The 15,313-nt window shown below is 35.5% G+C and overlaps 1 protein-coding gene across 1 annotated transcript; it reads left to right on the top strand.

Annotated features, from left to right (window-relative positions):
- The first annotated feature begins 4,164 nt into the window (after positions 1-4,164).
- Positions 4,165-4,932, top strand: PRR32 (proline rich 32). Its single transcript, XM_004606415.2, has one exon. It carries the CDS (start codon positions 4,165-4,167, stop codon positions 4,930-4,932), a length of 768 nt encoding a protein of 255 aa, XP_004606472.2.
- Positions 4,933-15,313: the final 10,381 nt, after the last annotated feature.

Below are 15,313 nucleotides of genomic sequence, written 5' to 3'. Positions count from 1 at the left end.
CCCATCCCTTCACCAGTGCACATATTCCACCACCAAGAATCACAATATACCTCTCCCTTTCCCCCCACCTCCCCAGCCCCCCACCCCGCATCTGTAACTGGTAAATTTCACTTTACTCCAAGATAAATTTATTAAGCAGATAATTATGAATGAAAAGGAATAATAATCACAGTAGTCACAATTTCCTGGGGCTTTGTCAGCATTATTCAAGACAACAGTATGAGCTCAAATACAAACCAAACCAATGAATTAGACTTACCAACTACTAGCAGATATTAAACCAAGTGTCTCCCTCTGTGTCCTGTGTATTTCCCTCTGATATTCAAGTTTTTCTTTAATTTATTGTTTTATTGAATCACCATGTGGAAAGTTACAAAGCTTTCAGGTTTAAGTCTCAGTAATACAACGCTCGAACACCCATCCCTTCACCAGTGCACATATTCTACCACCAAGAATCACAGTATACCTCCCCCCTCCCCCCACCTCCCCAACCCTCCACCCCACATGTGTAACTGGTAAATTTCACTTTACCTTTCACTTTACATTGATTACATTCAATATTTCAACAAAAAACTCACTATTATTGATTTGGAGTTTCTTCCTCCTAAAGTCGACCTGCTGAAAAGAAAGCATTTGGTAATTTGTTTTCCATTGCTGAGAATGAAGAGATATGAGGTCGAGAGGTCACACTAGCAGGTGCACGGTTTTGGATTTCTGTATTTTAGTATTTTAGTAACTAAGTCCAGAGAAATATCTGCCAGAAATTGCATCATTATATGCTTGTACCTCTCAGCTACTTTATATTCTACTTTATATTTATATGAGTGCAATCTTTCTATGTCTGTCTCTTTCTTTCTGACTCATTTCATTCAGCATGATACTTTCCATGTTGATCCACTTATATGCAAATTTCATGACTTCATGTTTTCTGACAGCTACATATAGTATTCCATAATGTAGATATACCAGAGTTTCTTTAACCAGTCGTCTGTTTTTGGGCACTCTGTTTTTTTCCATATTATGGCTATTGTAAACAGTGCTGCAATGAACATAGAAATGCAGATGTCATCTCTACTATACCATTTTGCCTCTCCGGGATATATTCCCAAGAGTGGTATTGCTGGGTCAAATGGAAGCTCAATTTCTAACTTTTTGAGAATCATCCATATTGTTTTCCAAAAGGGCTGTGATATTCAGGTTTTAAAGGAGCATTAATTCCAAAGGTTTATGGTGATAATAATATATTTTACTAATAATATGTTTATTTTATTATATATGGGAAATAATTATATGAATATTAGTAATATAAAACATTTTATATTAACATTGGGTAGGATAAAAATATTCATAATAGAGTAAATATATGCTTTTAAAATTATAATATTGTCACTCCATGCCCAGCACCATTGTTTCAATAACACCTCCACAATCCTTAAGTTTCCTCCCTTCTTCTCACCCTATTTAGGTATTATCACTTCTATCATCAATCTACATGTTTGATTTTATTGTACAATATCTGTTTCTTTTCTTCATTTCTTTATGTACCACACAGGATAAGACCATTCAGTACTTCTCCTTCTACCTTATTTTGCTAGCATACTAACTAATTTTAAAAATGTACATATTTGCCTTGCTCTGTGCTTAGGGATCACTCCTGGTAGTGCTTATTGGACTATATGGAATGTTAAAGCCTGAACCCGTGTCAGCCTCATGCAAAGCAAGCACCCTCCCTACTCTCTCTTCAGGCCCACAAGGTCATTTCATTTTATTTTAATTGAATTTAATTTGGCTTTTGGGTCACACCCAGCTGTGATCAGGGCTTACACCTGATTCCACTCAGGGATCAATTCTGGTAGGCTTGGGGAACCATGTGGTATGCAAGGGATCAAACTCGGGTTGGACACACGTGCAAGACAAGTACCTTATCATTTGTACTATTTATCTGCAACCACCAAAGGTCATTTTTATTATGACCATGTTGTTTCACAGAAGTGACCATTCCTTAGCATTTATACTTTCTTGGATTATAAAGATATATGTAAGCATTCCACATATCTACAAATAAAAGTATATACTTTTTATGCATGTTATTTTTCTTATAAACAAAATATATACACACATATAAAACTATTGAAATAGAGCACATTTGTGATATTGAAAGTTAAGGAATATATCCTAATAGCTAATCTTCACAACAAAAGTCTTAAATAAATTCAAGTTGTAGATGAAGTTTATGACTTTATTGTAGAGCAACCTTAGTAATCGCACATGGGGTGATAGCCATTCTAATATAAAACCTACAAACCTATAAATCACAGTATAAAATAAAATCTTAGAAAATATGTATAATAGGGGAGGAGATAAAATTTGGCCTGGAAGAATAGAAAGCATATTATGTGAAAAAAAGGCAAAAAAGCAAGGTTTCAGTAAATATTCATAAATTTATATTACTTGCTATGCTTTTCTAAAATTCCCTTCCTTCTAATAGAGAAGTTCCTTCAACTATCTTACAGTAAACGTGTGGTTATTTATAACTGCCCACACCCTCATACTCAAACACACAGAGCCAAGAAATTAGAAAGTAGGATAAAGAAATAAGCTACAAATTGCAAATTGCGGGGCTAAGAAGTAAATCAATATAATTCTTAGCGGAATTTTCATAGTGCTATTTTTGCTTCATATTCACAAGAGACACTCGGACTGAAAAGCAATTAAATTCCCAAACCTCTGTTCCTCACAAAGTTAGCAATGCTCATACACCAAATTGGAAGTTGAAATTGGGAGATTAGGCGTGGTGTTCTTCACAGCGCATTTCCAAACTGGCTAAGAAAACTTGACAACTATCACTGGCTATGGAAACTTCAGAGATAACTCTTAACAAACCACCATGCATCCAGGATTCTTGTAAAATTTTGTTGAAAGCCCTTGCCTTTTCATCTAGCGTGTACCCAGGCTAATTTATGAGTGTCTTTACTGTCCATCCACCATGGGAAAAACAGGCTCACATTCATGTTCAAAGGAGTGTTGCAGATTGATCTCTTCTCTCCTTATCTCCCTCCCTCCCCTAGCAACTGGTAACCTCAGAAAGAGAACTCCTAATCTAGAAAGAAACAGTTGGTCGCTGGCTTCACTGGAGTTGTCAAACTGCTGTAAGGCAACAGCCGTCATTTCTCCAGACGGAGCTGTCCTGTGTGGGTGTTCAGCTGCTGTTCTCCATCCCTCAGAAAGGCTATCCTGATCAAATTTCGCCATGGCTTGTCTCAAAAATGTGTAAGTATACAAATGAATGCAACTGATTAATTTTGAAGGGAATGGGGCTATTTGGAATATTTTTCCTGTGTAAGTAGGACAGCACCAAGGGTCTTCGAGGCAGTACAAGAGGGGCTCACAGATCAAAACTTTCAGGATAGGGAAGCTTAGATGACAGCTCTGAATTTAAAAGTGTAGATTTTCAAATGCACTTATGAAATAATAATTGGAGACTCCTTGTCTGAGCAGTGGGATTTAGATCCTAAGAAGTTCTTACTGTAGGTTTTGGTATGGGTTAAAAAAAATAGCAAAGGAGATCTTAACAAAAATTGGTGTAAATATTGAATAAAGCTCCATATAAAGAGACTGGAGGGTCTGTTTAACATAAGCTATCTTTCTTCTCTTTCTAAGCGCGTTAATGTTTTCCTTCATAAGACTTTATAGGAAAATCCTGCCAGAATCTGAATGCTAGGCTTAGCAGGTCATAGATCCTGCTGGGAACTGAATATGCTAGTGTTTTTTGTGGTGTGTCTGAACACTGCTCTCATTTTGGAAGATAGATGTGTCTTCTAGGCTTGCTTCCTGAAAAAGCTTGGAAAATAGGAAATGGGGATGGAAAAGCACATAGCTGGCTCCTGAAGGCCCCCTGATGGAAAGAAACGGGCTGAGGAAATGTTTTCTGACTACATGTGGGAGGAATTGGGACGCTGCCTCGTCTTCAGGAGTAGCTCAGTGACTGCAGTCAGACATTTCAGTTAATTCCTTATAACAACATTAACGTTTTTATTAACACATTGACTTTTTTTAAGCTTTGGTGAGCCTACTCCTTCCAAAGAAGTAGCTGCAGATGAACGCGGCAATCAAGAGGCTCGTCCAGACCTGTCCCTCCAGTCTCCAGGTTCCGTGCCAACTTCCATGCCTGCTAATGTAGAGTCCTGGGCTCATCCGTGCGCTCCCGTCCTGCTGAGCCCTCCCTTCCACGAGATGACTGATCTGACGAGAGAGCAACTGGATCGTCCCTCGGAGAGAACAGGACCCCGCATTCCTCTGGACAATTTGAGAGCTCAACACTCCTATGGGCCACCACCTGCTGTTACTGAAGCTTCCCTAGCAACAGCAGAAGTAAATAGCTCTGGGGCCCTGGCAGGCTTGAGGCAGAGGGGACGGGATTCTATTAATGTGTCTGGCAAACCTCCCGCATTGATGACAGGGGGGACAAGGGCCAATAACGGAGGCAGTGAGAGAGGCAGCAGCAATGTAAATTTATACTCATCTTTCCCGAGAGGTCAGGGGGTTTTTCCAGCCAGACGCCCACAAATAAGAAACCCTCCGCGTGTCCCCTTCCTTACATCAGGGATTATGATGGAACTGCCTCCAATAAATCTGAGAGCACCATATAAGGATAGGTTGGCTCAAGTTTCTTTCCCACGGGGAGGTCCACAAAACCCTGCAGATAATTGGTCAAGGCCTGGACCCCTGACTTCCAATACTCAAGGTTTACCTTCTGGCCCTACTGCTCATGGCTTTGTAAATCCTCAACATCCAAGTTTCAATCCACTTCTTCCTTTGCCTATTGCTTTTGCTCCTCCCCCAATAGTCAATCCACCCCAGCAATCTCCTTATGCCACTTACCCTTCCTGGGGGATATCAGACCCTGCATGCCCCAAAAGAGAGAGCAAGTGATGGTAGTGGATGAAAAGGAGTGGGCCAACGAGGTGAAAGTTATTCATTTAGATTCTCATATTTGAACCCCCCACCCGCCCACTCTCTTATTCTGTTCAGCTTTAATTTGCTTTACAGGCTTAAAAATTCAATAAAGATTCTAAAGTTTGATGTGTTGTGATTTATATTCCAAAATGAAATGCGTCGAGTAAACCCGAATAGTAATGGCTTAACTGTGTGACTAGAGAAATGGGTGATTTGGTTCATGCTAGGCTAATTCTGGGATGGAAAATTCCTATATACTGAAGACTGAGGAGTTATTCAGAGCAAGATAGATGAATTGAAATAAGATGCATAATGTTAAAACAAGGTGTGCATAATATAGAAAAATGCATTAACAGTTAAAGTAGTCAGATGAGAATGAAGTGAGATTAATAGTCAGAATTTCATAACCAGTTAGAGGCAGAACTAGGAGCAAAGGTCAAAACATGAAAGGTGCAGGCAACATGGGAGAATTCTTCTCAGCATTATAACGTGACTAAATCCATGAACTACATATGATTGTCTTTGAAAAAGTGTAGGTACAAGATGAAACACAATCTCTGAGCAAAGGCTCGCTATAGGTTTTCATCAATTTTCTGCAAAAAAAGAAAAAGAAAATATTTTACTCATGTTGATGTCCTTAGATACTACTGTGTTTGTGCTCATTAAAATGTGCTGTAAGCGCCCATTATAATGATGGTTCTGAAAGATTATCAAAACGTCCAGGTGGGAATTTGTTTTAATTCAAGTGAAAAGGAACAGGACATAGTGTGAAAGGTAGAACAATGGCCATATGGATTGCTGTACAACTAAATCCACTAAACAGCAATGTGCTCTAAAACATAGTGCCACTATATAGGAGCAATTAAATTAAAAAAATGTCTACAAAGGACATCTATTCAAATAAATATTATTCTTTTCCCAATCAGTAATATAGGTAAGACAAGTGTCCAGTTAAAGGCTAGTAAAACTTAGGTCCAAAAGGCATCTAGCCTATAACTAAAGCTACTGAGGCATTTTTAGCACCAACAATGATTTTTTTGTTACTCTGGCTCATAACTTCATAATTTTTTTCCTCTCTCTATTGCATTATCTATTATTTTCAGTTTACAGGTGGCATTTCAAGGTTTAGAACAAGCATCTGAGTAGTGCTTTCTAAATTCTTATCACTCTCTATTTCCTAAAATTTGCAAAATTCCATCATTTTACCACTATGAATGGGATGAGACAAAGGATTCATCAAATCATTTCACAACTGCTCAGGATGAGGTAACTTCTGCCTAGTTCTACATTACAAAACACTTCCTTTATTTTCACCCTCAATAAAGTCAGACATGCTTAGCGTCATCAAAAAGATTATTTTTAACCAGATGTTAAAAGTTATTTTGATAAGAAATCAAGCATTTATTTCAATGGCAGTACTGAGGATCGCCATAAAGGTGGGAGGACAGGAGGGCAGGTTACATATCTCTTTGCAAAGGAAATAGGATAAATGTTCAAAACAGAATTTATGACAAACTCATTATTACAGAGAAAAGTGCCACCGATACAATCTGCTCCTTTTAAACCTGTTTGTTATTATTCTGTTTACATTTCTAAGTGGGAGATAGCTATAGTAAGCAACAAAGAGTAATTGTTAGCAAATTTTGTCATTGAAGCTTTATTCATACCCTTGTGTTGTAAGATAAATTTAATTTCTTTATTTCATATAGAGTTCAGTGCCAACAGGTTTCAGCAAATGTGTATTTTGAATAAGCCTGGGATCATGTTAAATGAAAATGAAACCCAAATATTTCATTTTATATTCATGCTTCTGTTATACTATTATTACAGATGCCAGCATTTTCAGTGACAACCAAAACATCCTTTAAAATGTGCATTGTGCCTTAAAATTTCCCTTCTTTTTACAGTACTGTAGATCATTATAATCCTATACCACACCATATTTACTTTAAAACATGTTCATAACACAACTCATTTACCATTATTGAATATATATGCATCTTTATCTGTATATGCCCCAAATCAATAAAGTACTCCATTTTACTAATGCAATGCTTAATAGGATAAATATTTTCTAGTTTTAGTTATAATCATGTCACAGGAAGATTCACATTGTGTAGTTTATTATTTATAGTTTTAACATTCTTTGTTATAAGACTAGAGCATCAGAATTTTAACGATAGCATAGCGGGTAGGGCATTTGCCTTGCACACGGTGGACCCTGGGTTCGATTTCTCCGTCCCTCTCTGAGAGCCCAGCAAGCTACCGAGAGTATCTCACCCACACAGCAGAGCCTGGCAAGCTACCTGTGGGGCATTCGATATGACAAAAACAGTAACAAGTCTCACAATGGAGACATTACTGGTGCCCACTAGAGCAAATCAATGAGTAACAGGATGACAATGATACAGTGATACAGTGATACAGATTTTATAGAAGGTAATAACAAACTGCAGAACTTTGACCTTTCCTATGTCCCAAAATATGATTCATTAGTCGTTTCTGTTTTTCACAGTTTACAGCTTATTTATTCGGATGAACATGGTAGCCAATCAAGTTGTACAGTGGTGAAAAAGTTAAAGTTGAAAGTTAAAAAATTTTTAAAGTTTACAATCAACTATAACCGGAATATTAAAATACATCCCATTCACCTGAAAATTATAACAAAGACACTAAATTAAATAATTTAATCTTATGAGAGTCTTAAGGTTAATATTACAGTATCATCTTCATCTACCATGGAACAAAAGCGTGTGTGACTATCACTGAATGTATAGTATATGTCATATATATATATGTGTGTGTGTGTACCCATTGTATATTATGCATACAAATATGTGTACAGAATGATGGCAAGAGATATTATTCCATAACCATTATATATCTTAACAATGGTTTTGTATTATCAACAATTACTGAGAGGCCCTAAATATAGAACTGTTCAAAATGGCTCTATTGTAATGTCAATGGGCTGTAAACAAAGATATTTTCAAATAGCCAAATAAACTCTTAGTTAATTTCATAGTTATCAAAATCTTACATACTTTCTTGATAATGAACTAGACTGAGTGATATTTCCACAGAAATAGAAAATGATGAGACTAAATTAAGCACAAAAATCATCTAATTTCCCAGTAGTGATATTCATATATTCTAATAATGAAATTATATGGCATTAATCAAGTCAAGCTTAGATTTCTGAGTCATAGAAAGTGTTTCATCATACAATTTTAACTCAAAAACATGTCACCTTTGCTAAATACCAATAAATAAATATAAATATATTATAAAATATCACAGTATATAAATTATAAATTAACATAATTCATAAATATATATAAATTATTCTCTATCTTGTGGTATAATATATTGTATGATATATGACATAATATACTATGCAAACATATTATAGAATATAAATCCCTACCTCCTCAATCACTATTGCAGCATTTTGAAGTCATTCAAATGACTTTCTCACAAATTCCCATAGTACTGTAGTTTCTCAATTATTTGTCAAACTTATTTTTATGAAAATGATTCCATAAGTGTCTTGAAAATAGACTGGTACCCTATGTTATTTTATGAAGATAAGTTGCATTATTCTCATCTCTGAAAGTCTCTTTTTCAAAAAATGAAGTAGCATACTATACAATGCAAAATCCCATTGTTTCTTATTAATACAGCAGGTAGGGTGCTTGTTTCACAAGTAGCCAACCCAAGTTTGATCCACAGCACTACATATGGTCCCCTGATGTTGTGTGATCCCTGAGTCTAGAGCCAGGAGGAAGCTCTGAGCACAGTTGTGTATGCCCCACCACCATAAAAAATACAGCAATCCTGTCCCAAAGGACTTGGCCCATTTAGTAGTACTTTATTATTTAGTTTATTGAAAATTACATCTATACATTTGACTCATTGAACATATTAATAATAAAAGCTTTGACTCAGAGGAACAGGATGCGTGGGTGTTTGCAGGAGGGTGTTACATATTCTTTGTGCATATGTAAAAAAGGAAAAGAGTTACAGAAGACTATAAATAGATTCATTCTGGCACTGTCTATTGAGAAGAGATGAAGTGTCTTCAAAATGCCAGCAGCAGAAAACTGGAAGTACCTGAGGAAAAAGTAAAAAATTTGGATATGGAAGATTAATTTAGAAAATAAAGAAAGGAACAGTTTGAAAAGAAAGAAGTGTTATAGATTGTTTCATGAAAGAAAAGGCTATGTTTAGGAGTCACACACTTGACATGGAAGAGATGAGGTGATTAGAGAAATGCTATCCAACATTCCTAAAAATGAATCTATCTCTTCTGCTTCATTCCTTCCTATAAATATCATCTTTCCTTAGATAGCAGTCAAGATCACATTCCTTATGTGAAACTGGAAGCTCTTTCTAGTTTAGGTTTCATTAATCCCCCACATTGGCCTTGACATGCAGGCACATCATCAAGGTTAACTTTATTAGAGAAAAGGATAATGCAGTAAATTAGGCTCACAAAAGAACATTTTATTTTTAAGTTTTCCAATATACCAGATCCAGATTTCTTTTTCTTTTCTTAAATTTCAACTTCATTTTTTCCTTCCAAGTTTTATACAGCTATAGTTTTCTAATTTTGCCTATCCACTCCTCTTACTGAATCATAATAATCTTAGGTGCAGTTGTTAATTTCATTAATTACACTATCCAAAACAAAAAAAATAATTTCCCCAGGATGTAGATTTATGCCTCTTTTAAGTATAAAATATTTATATCTCAGATTAATCCTCATTGGTTTTCAATAACTATTAGTAGTATTTCCTCACTCAACATGTTGAAGTTAGTGTTTAATGGCCTAATTAAAGAGTTGATTATCCATATATAGATATCTTAAAAAATTATTGTGTATTAGAAATTAATTGGATATGGTGTAAGTTCAATATAAATAATGTTATATAGTTCAAATAATACATGCAAGATAGTATCATATATATGATGAGCAAAACTATAAATAATTTCAAGTTTCACAGTGTGTGAGAACAGTGACCAGATATTTCAGAAACCAAATGATTGCAATAAAATAGCAAAGAGGTAAGGAAATAATTTTTAATTTTTAAAATATATAATTTGGGCTGGAAATGTGACTCTGGGGTGGAGCACTTGCTATATATCTTATATACAAATATATATATATATATATATTTATATATTTGTTGTTATTGTTCTGATAGTTCTAAATTTATATTTGTGGAAGAGAAAAACTGAGGGGGTTGCAAAGATAGTGCAGGACGTATGGTGCTCATGCAGCTGACCCATGTTTGTTCTCTGAAATAATGTGGTCTCCTGAGCATTGTCAGGAGTAATCCCTGAGCAAAGAGCCAAGAGTAAGCCCTGAGCATCACCAGGTATGGCCCCAAAAGAAAAAAATTGTAAGTACAAACCGACTTGAGAGACTATTATTAAGCAAGAACAAATTGTGACCTAGTGAGAATCATCATTCTCTAGTTGTACCATATTTTAAAATGTGCTTTTAAACTTATGAAAATACAAGTTAAAATGATAGTAAAATTAAATACACATAATATGAGAAAAATATAACACAGTGATCAGTATGTCCTCTTCATTTTCTCATCCAATCTTTCACTGTCACTGTCACCCCATTGCTCATCAATTTGTTTGAGCGGGCACCAGCAACGTCTCTCATTGTGAGACTTATTATTACTGTTTTAGGCATATCCAATACGCCACAGGTAGCTTGCCAGGCTCTGCCATGCAAGCGAGATACTCTTGGTAGCTTGCTGGGATCTCCGAGAGGGGCGGAGGAATCGAACACGGGTTGGCCGCGTGAAAGGCGAACGCCCTACTGCTATGCTATTGCTCCAGCCCCTCATAGCAATAAAAGTTAGAAATCACAACAGAACACAATAAAATGGTAAAACGATCCATGTGAAAATAGTCATAATGAGAATTAAAAACAGCAAAAGCTTGGGAAAATTTGCAGCATATCTATAAGAAGTTTTAAATATCATTAACAAATAGAATATATTAATCAATTATAAGCATAATTTTCATAAAACTGAATAAATATAATTAATTAGCCAAGATTATGGAAAGAAAACATCTATTATGTTATGAGTTAAAATTAAAATAATAGATGTGCATTTTAAATTTTTATTTAATCATCATGAAGAAAATATAAAATTGCTCACATTTTTATATGTGAACAGACATGCAATGTTCCAAGAGTGTCCCTTTATCAGTGATCTCTTCCTTCCACCAACCCCTCCACAATTTGCTTCCCACCCACCACTCTAGTTGTATGAGAGGCACATTTTTTTCTTTTTTTTTTAATTTTTATTGAATCACCATGTTGAAAGTTACAAAGTTCTCAGGTTTATGTCTCAGTTATACAATATTCAAACACCCATCCCTTCACCAGTGCCCATATTCCACCACCAAAAACCCCAGTATACCCCCCGCCCCCGGCCCCCCACCCCCAACTGTATAACTGATGAATTTCACTTTATTTTATCTTTACCTTGATTACGTTCCATATTTCAACACAAAACTCACTATTGTTGTTGGAGTTTCCCCCCAAGAAAGACAGCCCTACTACCAAGGAAGCATTTGATAATTAGTTTTCCATTGCTGAGAATGAAGAGATATGTAGCCCCACTGCTCCAAGTACATAACTTTTTTTTTCTCTTTTTCCTTTTCCTTTTTTTTTCCCCCTCATCCCCCTTCCCACACCTCATAGTATGGTGATCGCCATGCCGTGTTTCTCCCTAAAAATGGGAAACAATCGGGAAAGAGGGATATTTCCTCTTCTAGGCCAGCGTGGGGCTGTTGCTTAGTTCACAGTCTACAGAAGTGGCTGCTACTTTAATAACCTTCAATATTTCAACAAAAACTCAATGTTATTATTTGGAGTTTCCCCCCCGAAATCAGACCTGTTAAAAAGGAACCGTTTCACATTGCTGACAATTATAGATGTTAAGTTTTGGATTTCTGTATAAAGTCCAGGGAAAATTCTGCCAGAAATTGCATAGCCCAGCTCACAGTCCCAGTGCATTGCTGTAAGAAGTCTCTGGAATCAAAGTCTTTAGGCGTAGAGGGTCCGTTTCACTCTCAGCGGCTCCAAATTTATCTGGGCCGAGGGCGTGCTGGTTACACCCACTTCCCATGATTCCCTAGGAGCCCCAAGTGTAAAAATCGTATACCTCTGGGTTAGGAGTCTTAGAAGATGGCTCCTGCCATGTGGATGTTGCTGCTGCCACCATTTTCCATGCAGGGAGACAGGGAGGGGAGGAAAGATCCACCCCCGGGCAGCATGGAGTTGTAGCCCAGTTCACAGTCCCAGTGCATTGCTATAAGAAGCTGTGCTGGATGCCTGAATGTGTTAGGTCTCTGGAATCAAAGTCTTTAGGCGCAAAGGGTCCGTTTCACTCTCAGCAGCTCCAAATTTATCTGGGAGAGGCACATTTTTAATGTGTTTTTATAATGCAATTTATAGTATTGCTCCTGATAGGGTTTCATATATAACACTGTACATGTGGTTTCTTATCTGTCAAATTGGAAAAAATATTTTATTTACTTAAGTATGCTGTCAGAGTTTTTAGACATCAGAAGCTCTCACACTATACGTTGAAGTATTAGGAAATATTATACACAAAAAGCATGTGGAAATATTAAACAAGTTTTTTATAATTATTATGCTTCTTTAGAAAAGTATTTCTGAGGATATATTGATTTATAAGCATATAGGCTTCAGGTATACAGCAGGGATCCCAATATCTGTATATATTTCATTATGATCATGACCAAATATCTAGTTTCCATCTGTCTAAATTGTAATAATCTCTCATTCAAGAATCCCAGTTGTTGGAAGGTTAGCCTAAGGAGATAATCACAAATATGAATAAATGGCTATAATTAAGCTTATCTTAGCATTTTAAAGAGCAAAAAAAAAAATAGATTCAAATGATGTGTTCCAAACAGGCAGTTGTCTAATTATGGTGCTCTTATAAAGTACAATGCAATGCACCATTAGAATGAAAGACAATTATAATTTTGAAAATATTTAATATGAATTATTATAATATTATCTAGTTTTATTCCTTTTGTTTTTTCGTGTCATTAAACTTTTAAAATAGATAATTTTACTTTGAAATAAAAACTAAATGTTTGATAAATAGGATGTTTTATATGATTTTCAATGTTCCTTTACATTATATAGTATAATGTAAATATTGTTTAACATAATAGAAAACTGAATGATATAGATATTTGCTTGTAACCATAACCTATAATAGATAAGTACTTAGAAAATATTAGGTGTGATAGGGATAATTACAAAACTTTACATAAAGGAATGTAACTAACAGAAACTCAGAAACACTGTGACTTTGTGAACGTTTTATTTCTTGATTCTTAGTGAAATAAGGCATTACATTAGTGGTGTGGATCAATAACCTGATATTTGGCAATACACTTTTCACAAGACACAAAGAATTTTTGGATTATGGCTGGTTGAGAGAAGCAGAAAACATTGTGCTGTGTAAGCAATGGGATCTGGCCTATATTGCAGGATTTGGAGGGCAAGGGTTCAAATGCAGAGAGGTCAGGTGAATCACAGTGCTCATCAGTAGATATAAGTACAGTTTAACAATGGTTTGATATATTCATGCTTTAAATTTCAAGGTTCTTGAGTTTCTGATGGGACTGCTATTTCCCTGGCTTGTTTTTGTTTTTCTTTTTCTTTTGAGTCTACACTCAGTGGTACTCAGGACTTACTCCGGCTATGTGCTTAGGTATCACTTCTGGTAAGCTCAGGGTGTCATATGTGGTGCTGGAGATTGAATCTGGGCTGGCAGCATGCAAGGCAAGCATTGTACTATTGCTCCACCCCAGTTTCTCATTTGAATTCTAGTAGCCTAAACCAGTGCGTGCTAACTGTAGCCAAAAAAATAACATTGCAGAATCATATAGGTGAATTGTATTATGGATATAGACAGAAACAAAAGCATTAGGATTATAATTGTCTTAATACTATCTCCTTCCACAGTCTCCTAGTCAACAGTGACAAATTAAATAATGAGAATTAAAAACAAACCTAGATGGCCTAAGTAATTTTAGAGTTAACATACCCTCCCTCAGGCAGCAGAGCACTGTAAATAAAATGATATATATGTCTTATGGCATCCACAATTTAAATAACTGTCTATAACATGCATCTCAACAATATGGTTGTACACTTCATAACTTACACAAGGGTATCTACCTAAAGGGGTACAGTGCAAGTAAGCAGTGCAATTCTGTGTATTTTTTGTTTATTTTTCTGCAGTGTCAGGGATAGAATTAATGGTTTCATACAAGCAAAGGAAGTGTTCTACAGCTGAGCAACGTTCCAGGAGAGGCAACTTTTTTTCCTAATTTTTCCATCCAAAGTGTCCTTTAATTATTCATCCATAGAAAGAGTTGTGATGCACATTATCAATAATGGTAGACGACCTTTGTCTAACAAAACTGAAAATTATTCAGAATATGATCTTAAAGAAATCACAATTCTAATGCTGATAAAATTAAAAGTTGCCATTCAGAATATCCAGAAAATGATCAAAGGTCAATATGCTTTCATCAACAAATTGCTTGCTGAAAGTACCATTAGATGTAGAGAATAGATTTGTGTAAATGGTACATTATAAATAAATTGGTAAGTTATTAGCTTTAATGTTTTTATGTAAAGGAAAAATCCCATGAAACCTCACTTGTATAGAATATTTATAATGAAAAATGTGGAAATATTGCTAGAAACCTAAAACCTAAATACCCATGCTAGCATTTCAAATATATTTTGAAAAATTACTGCTTGACTTATATTAATAAATTATTAAATGCAATAGTACTAAAGTTCACGGTAATCATCCAATGGAATAAGGCCTTAAATACAGCCTAAATGTAGCTCAGTATGAAATCTAACTTTTAAAGTATATTTTGAATATCAGGTGGAAATATATTGCCACTTTCCATGAGCAAAATAATTTTGTTCCTTGAGTACATATAAATGCTGTATTTATTTGGGAAATATTTATTTTTTCTTAGTTTTCTAAAGGTGAGATAAAACCAAGGTCCTTAAATAGAAATTCATCATGCCACTCAGCTGTATTCACATTTCTAGGGAAGAAGCTTATTTAATGATTTCTTAGAAGACGTCTCTTGGGCTTAGCTGTAGGCAGGAAATGATGTATAATTAGCACTTTTATGTGGCACTAACAAACAATCTTGTTAGTTCATTACTTTTTAATATTTGCATCAGCCTGCTGAAAGCAGATTAAGAGCAACTGTAATTTCCATATACAAGTTTCTGTAACTATAAAACTCA

The sequence above is a fragment of the Sorex araneus genome, chromosome X (genome assembly GCF_027595985.1).
Source record: "Sorex araneus isolate mSorAra2 chromosome X, mSorAra2.pri, whole genome shotgun sequence".
NCBI classification, from domain to species: Eukaryota; Metazoa; Chordata; class Mammalia; order Eulipotyphla; family Soricidae; genus Sorex; species Sorex araneus.
This window is presented reverse-complemented; position numbering and strand designations above follow the sequence as displayed.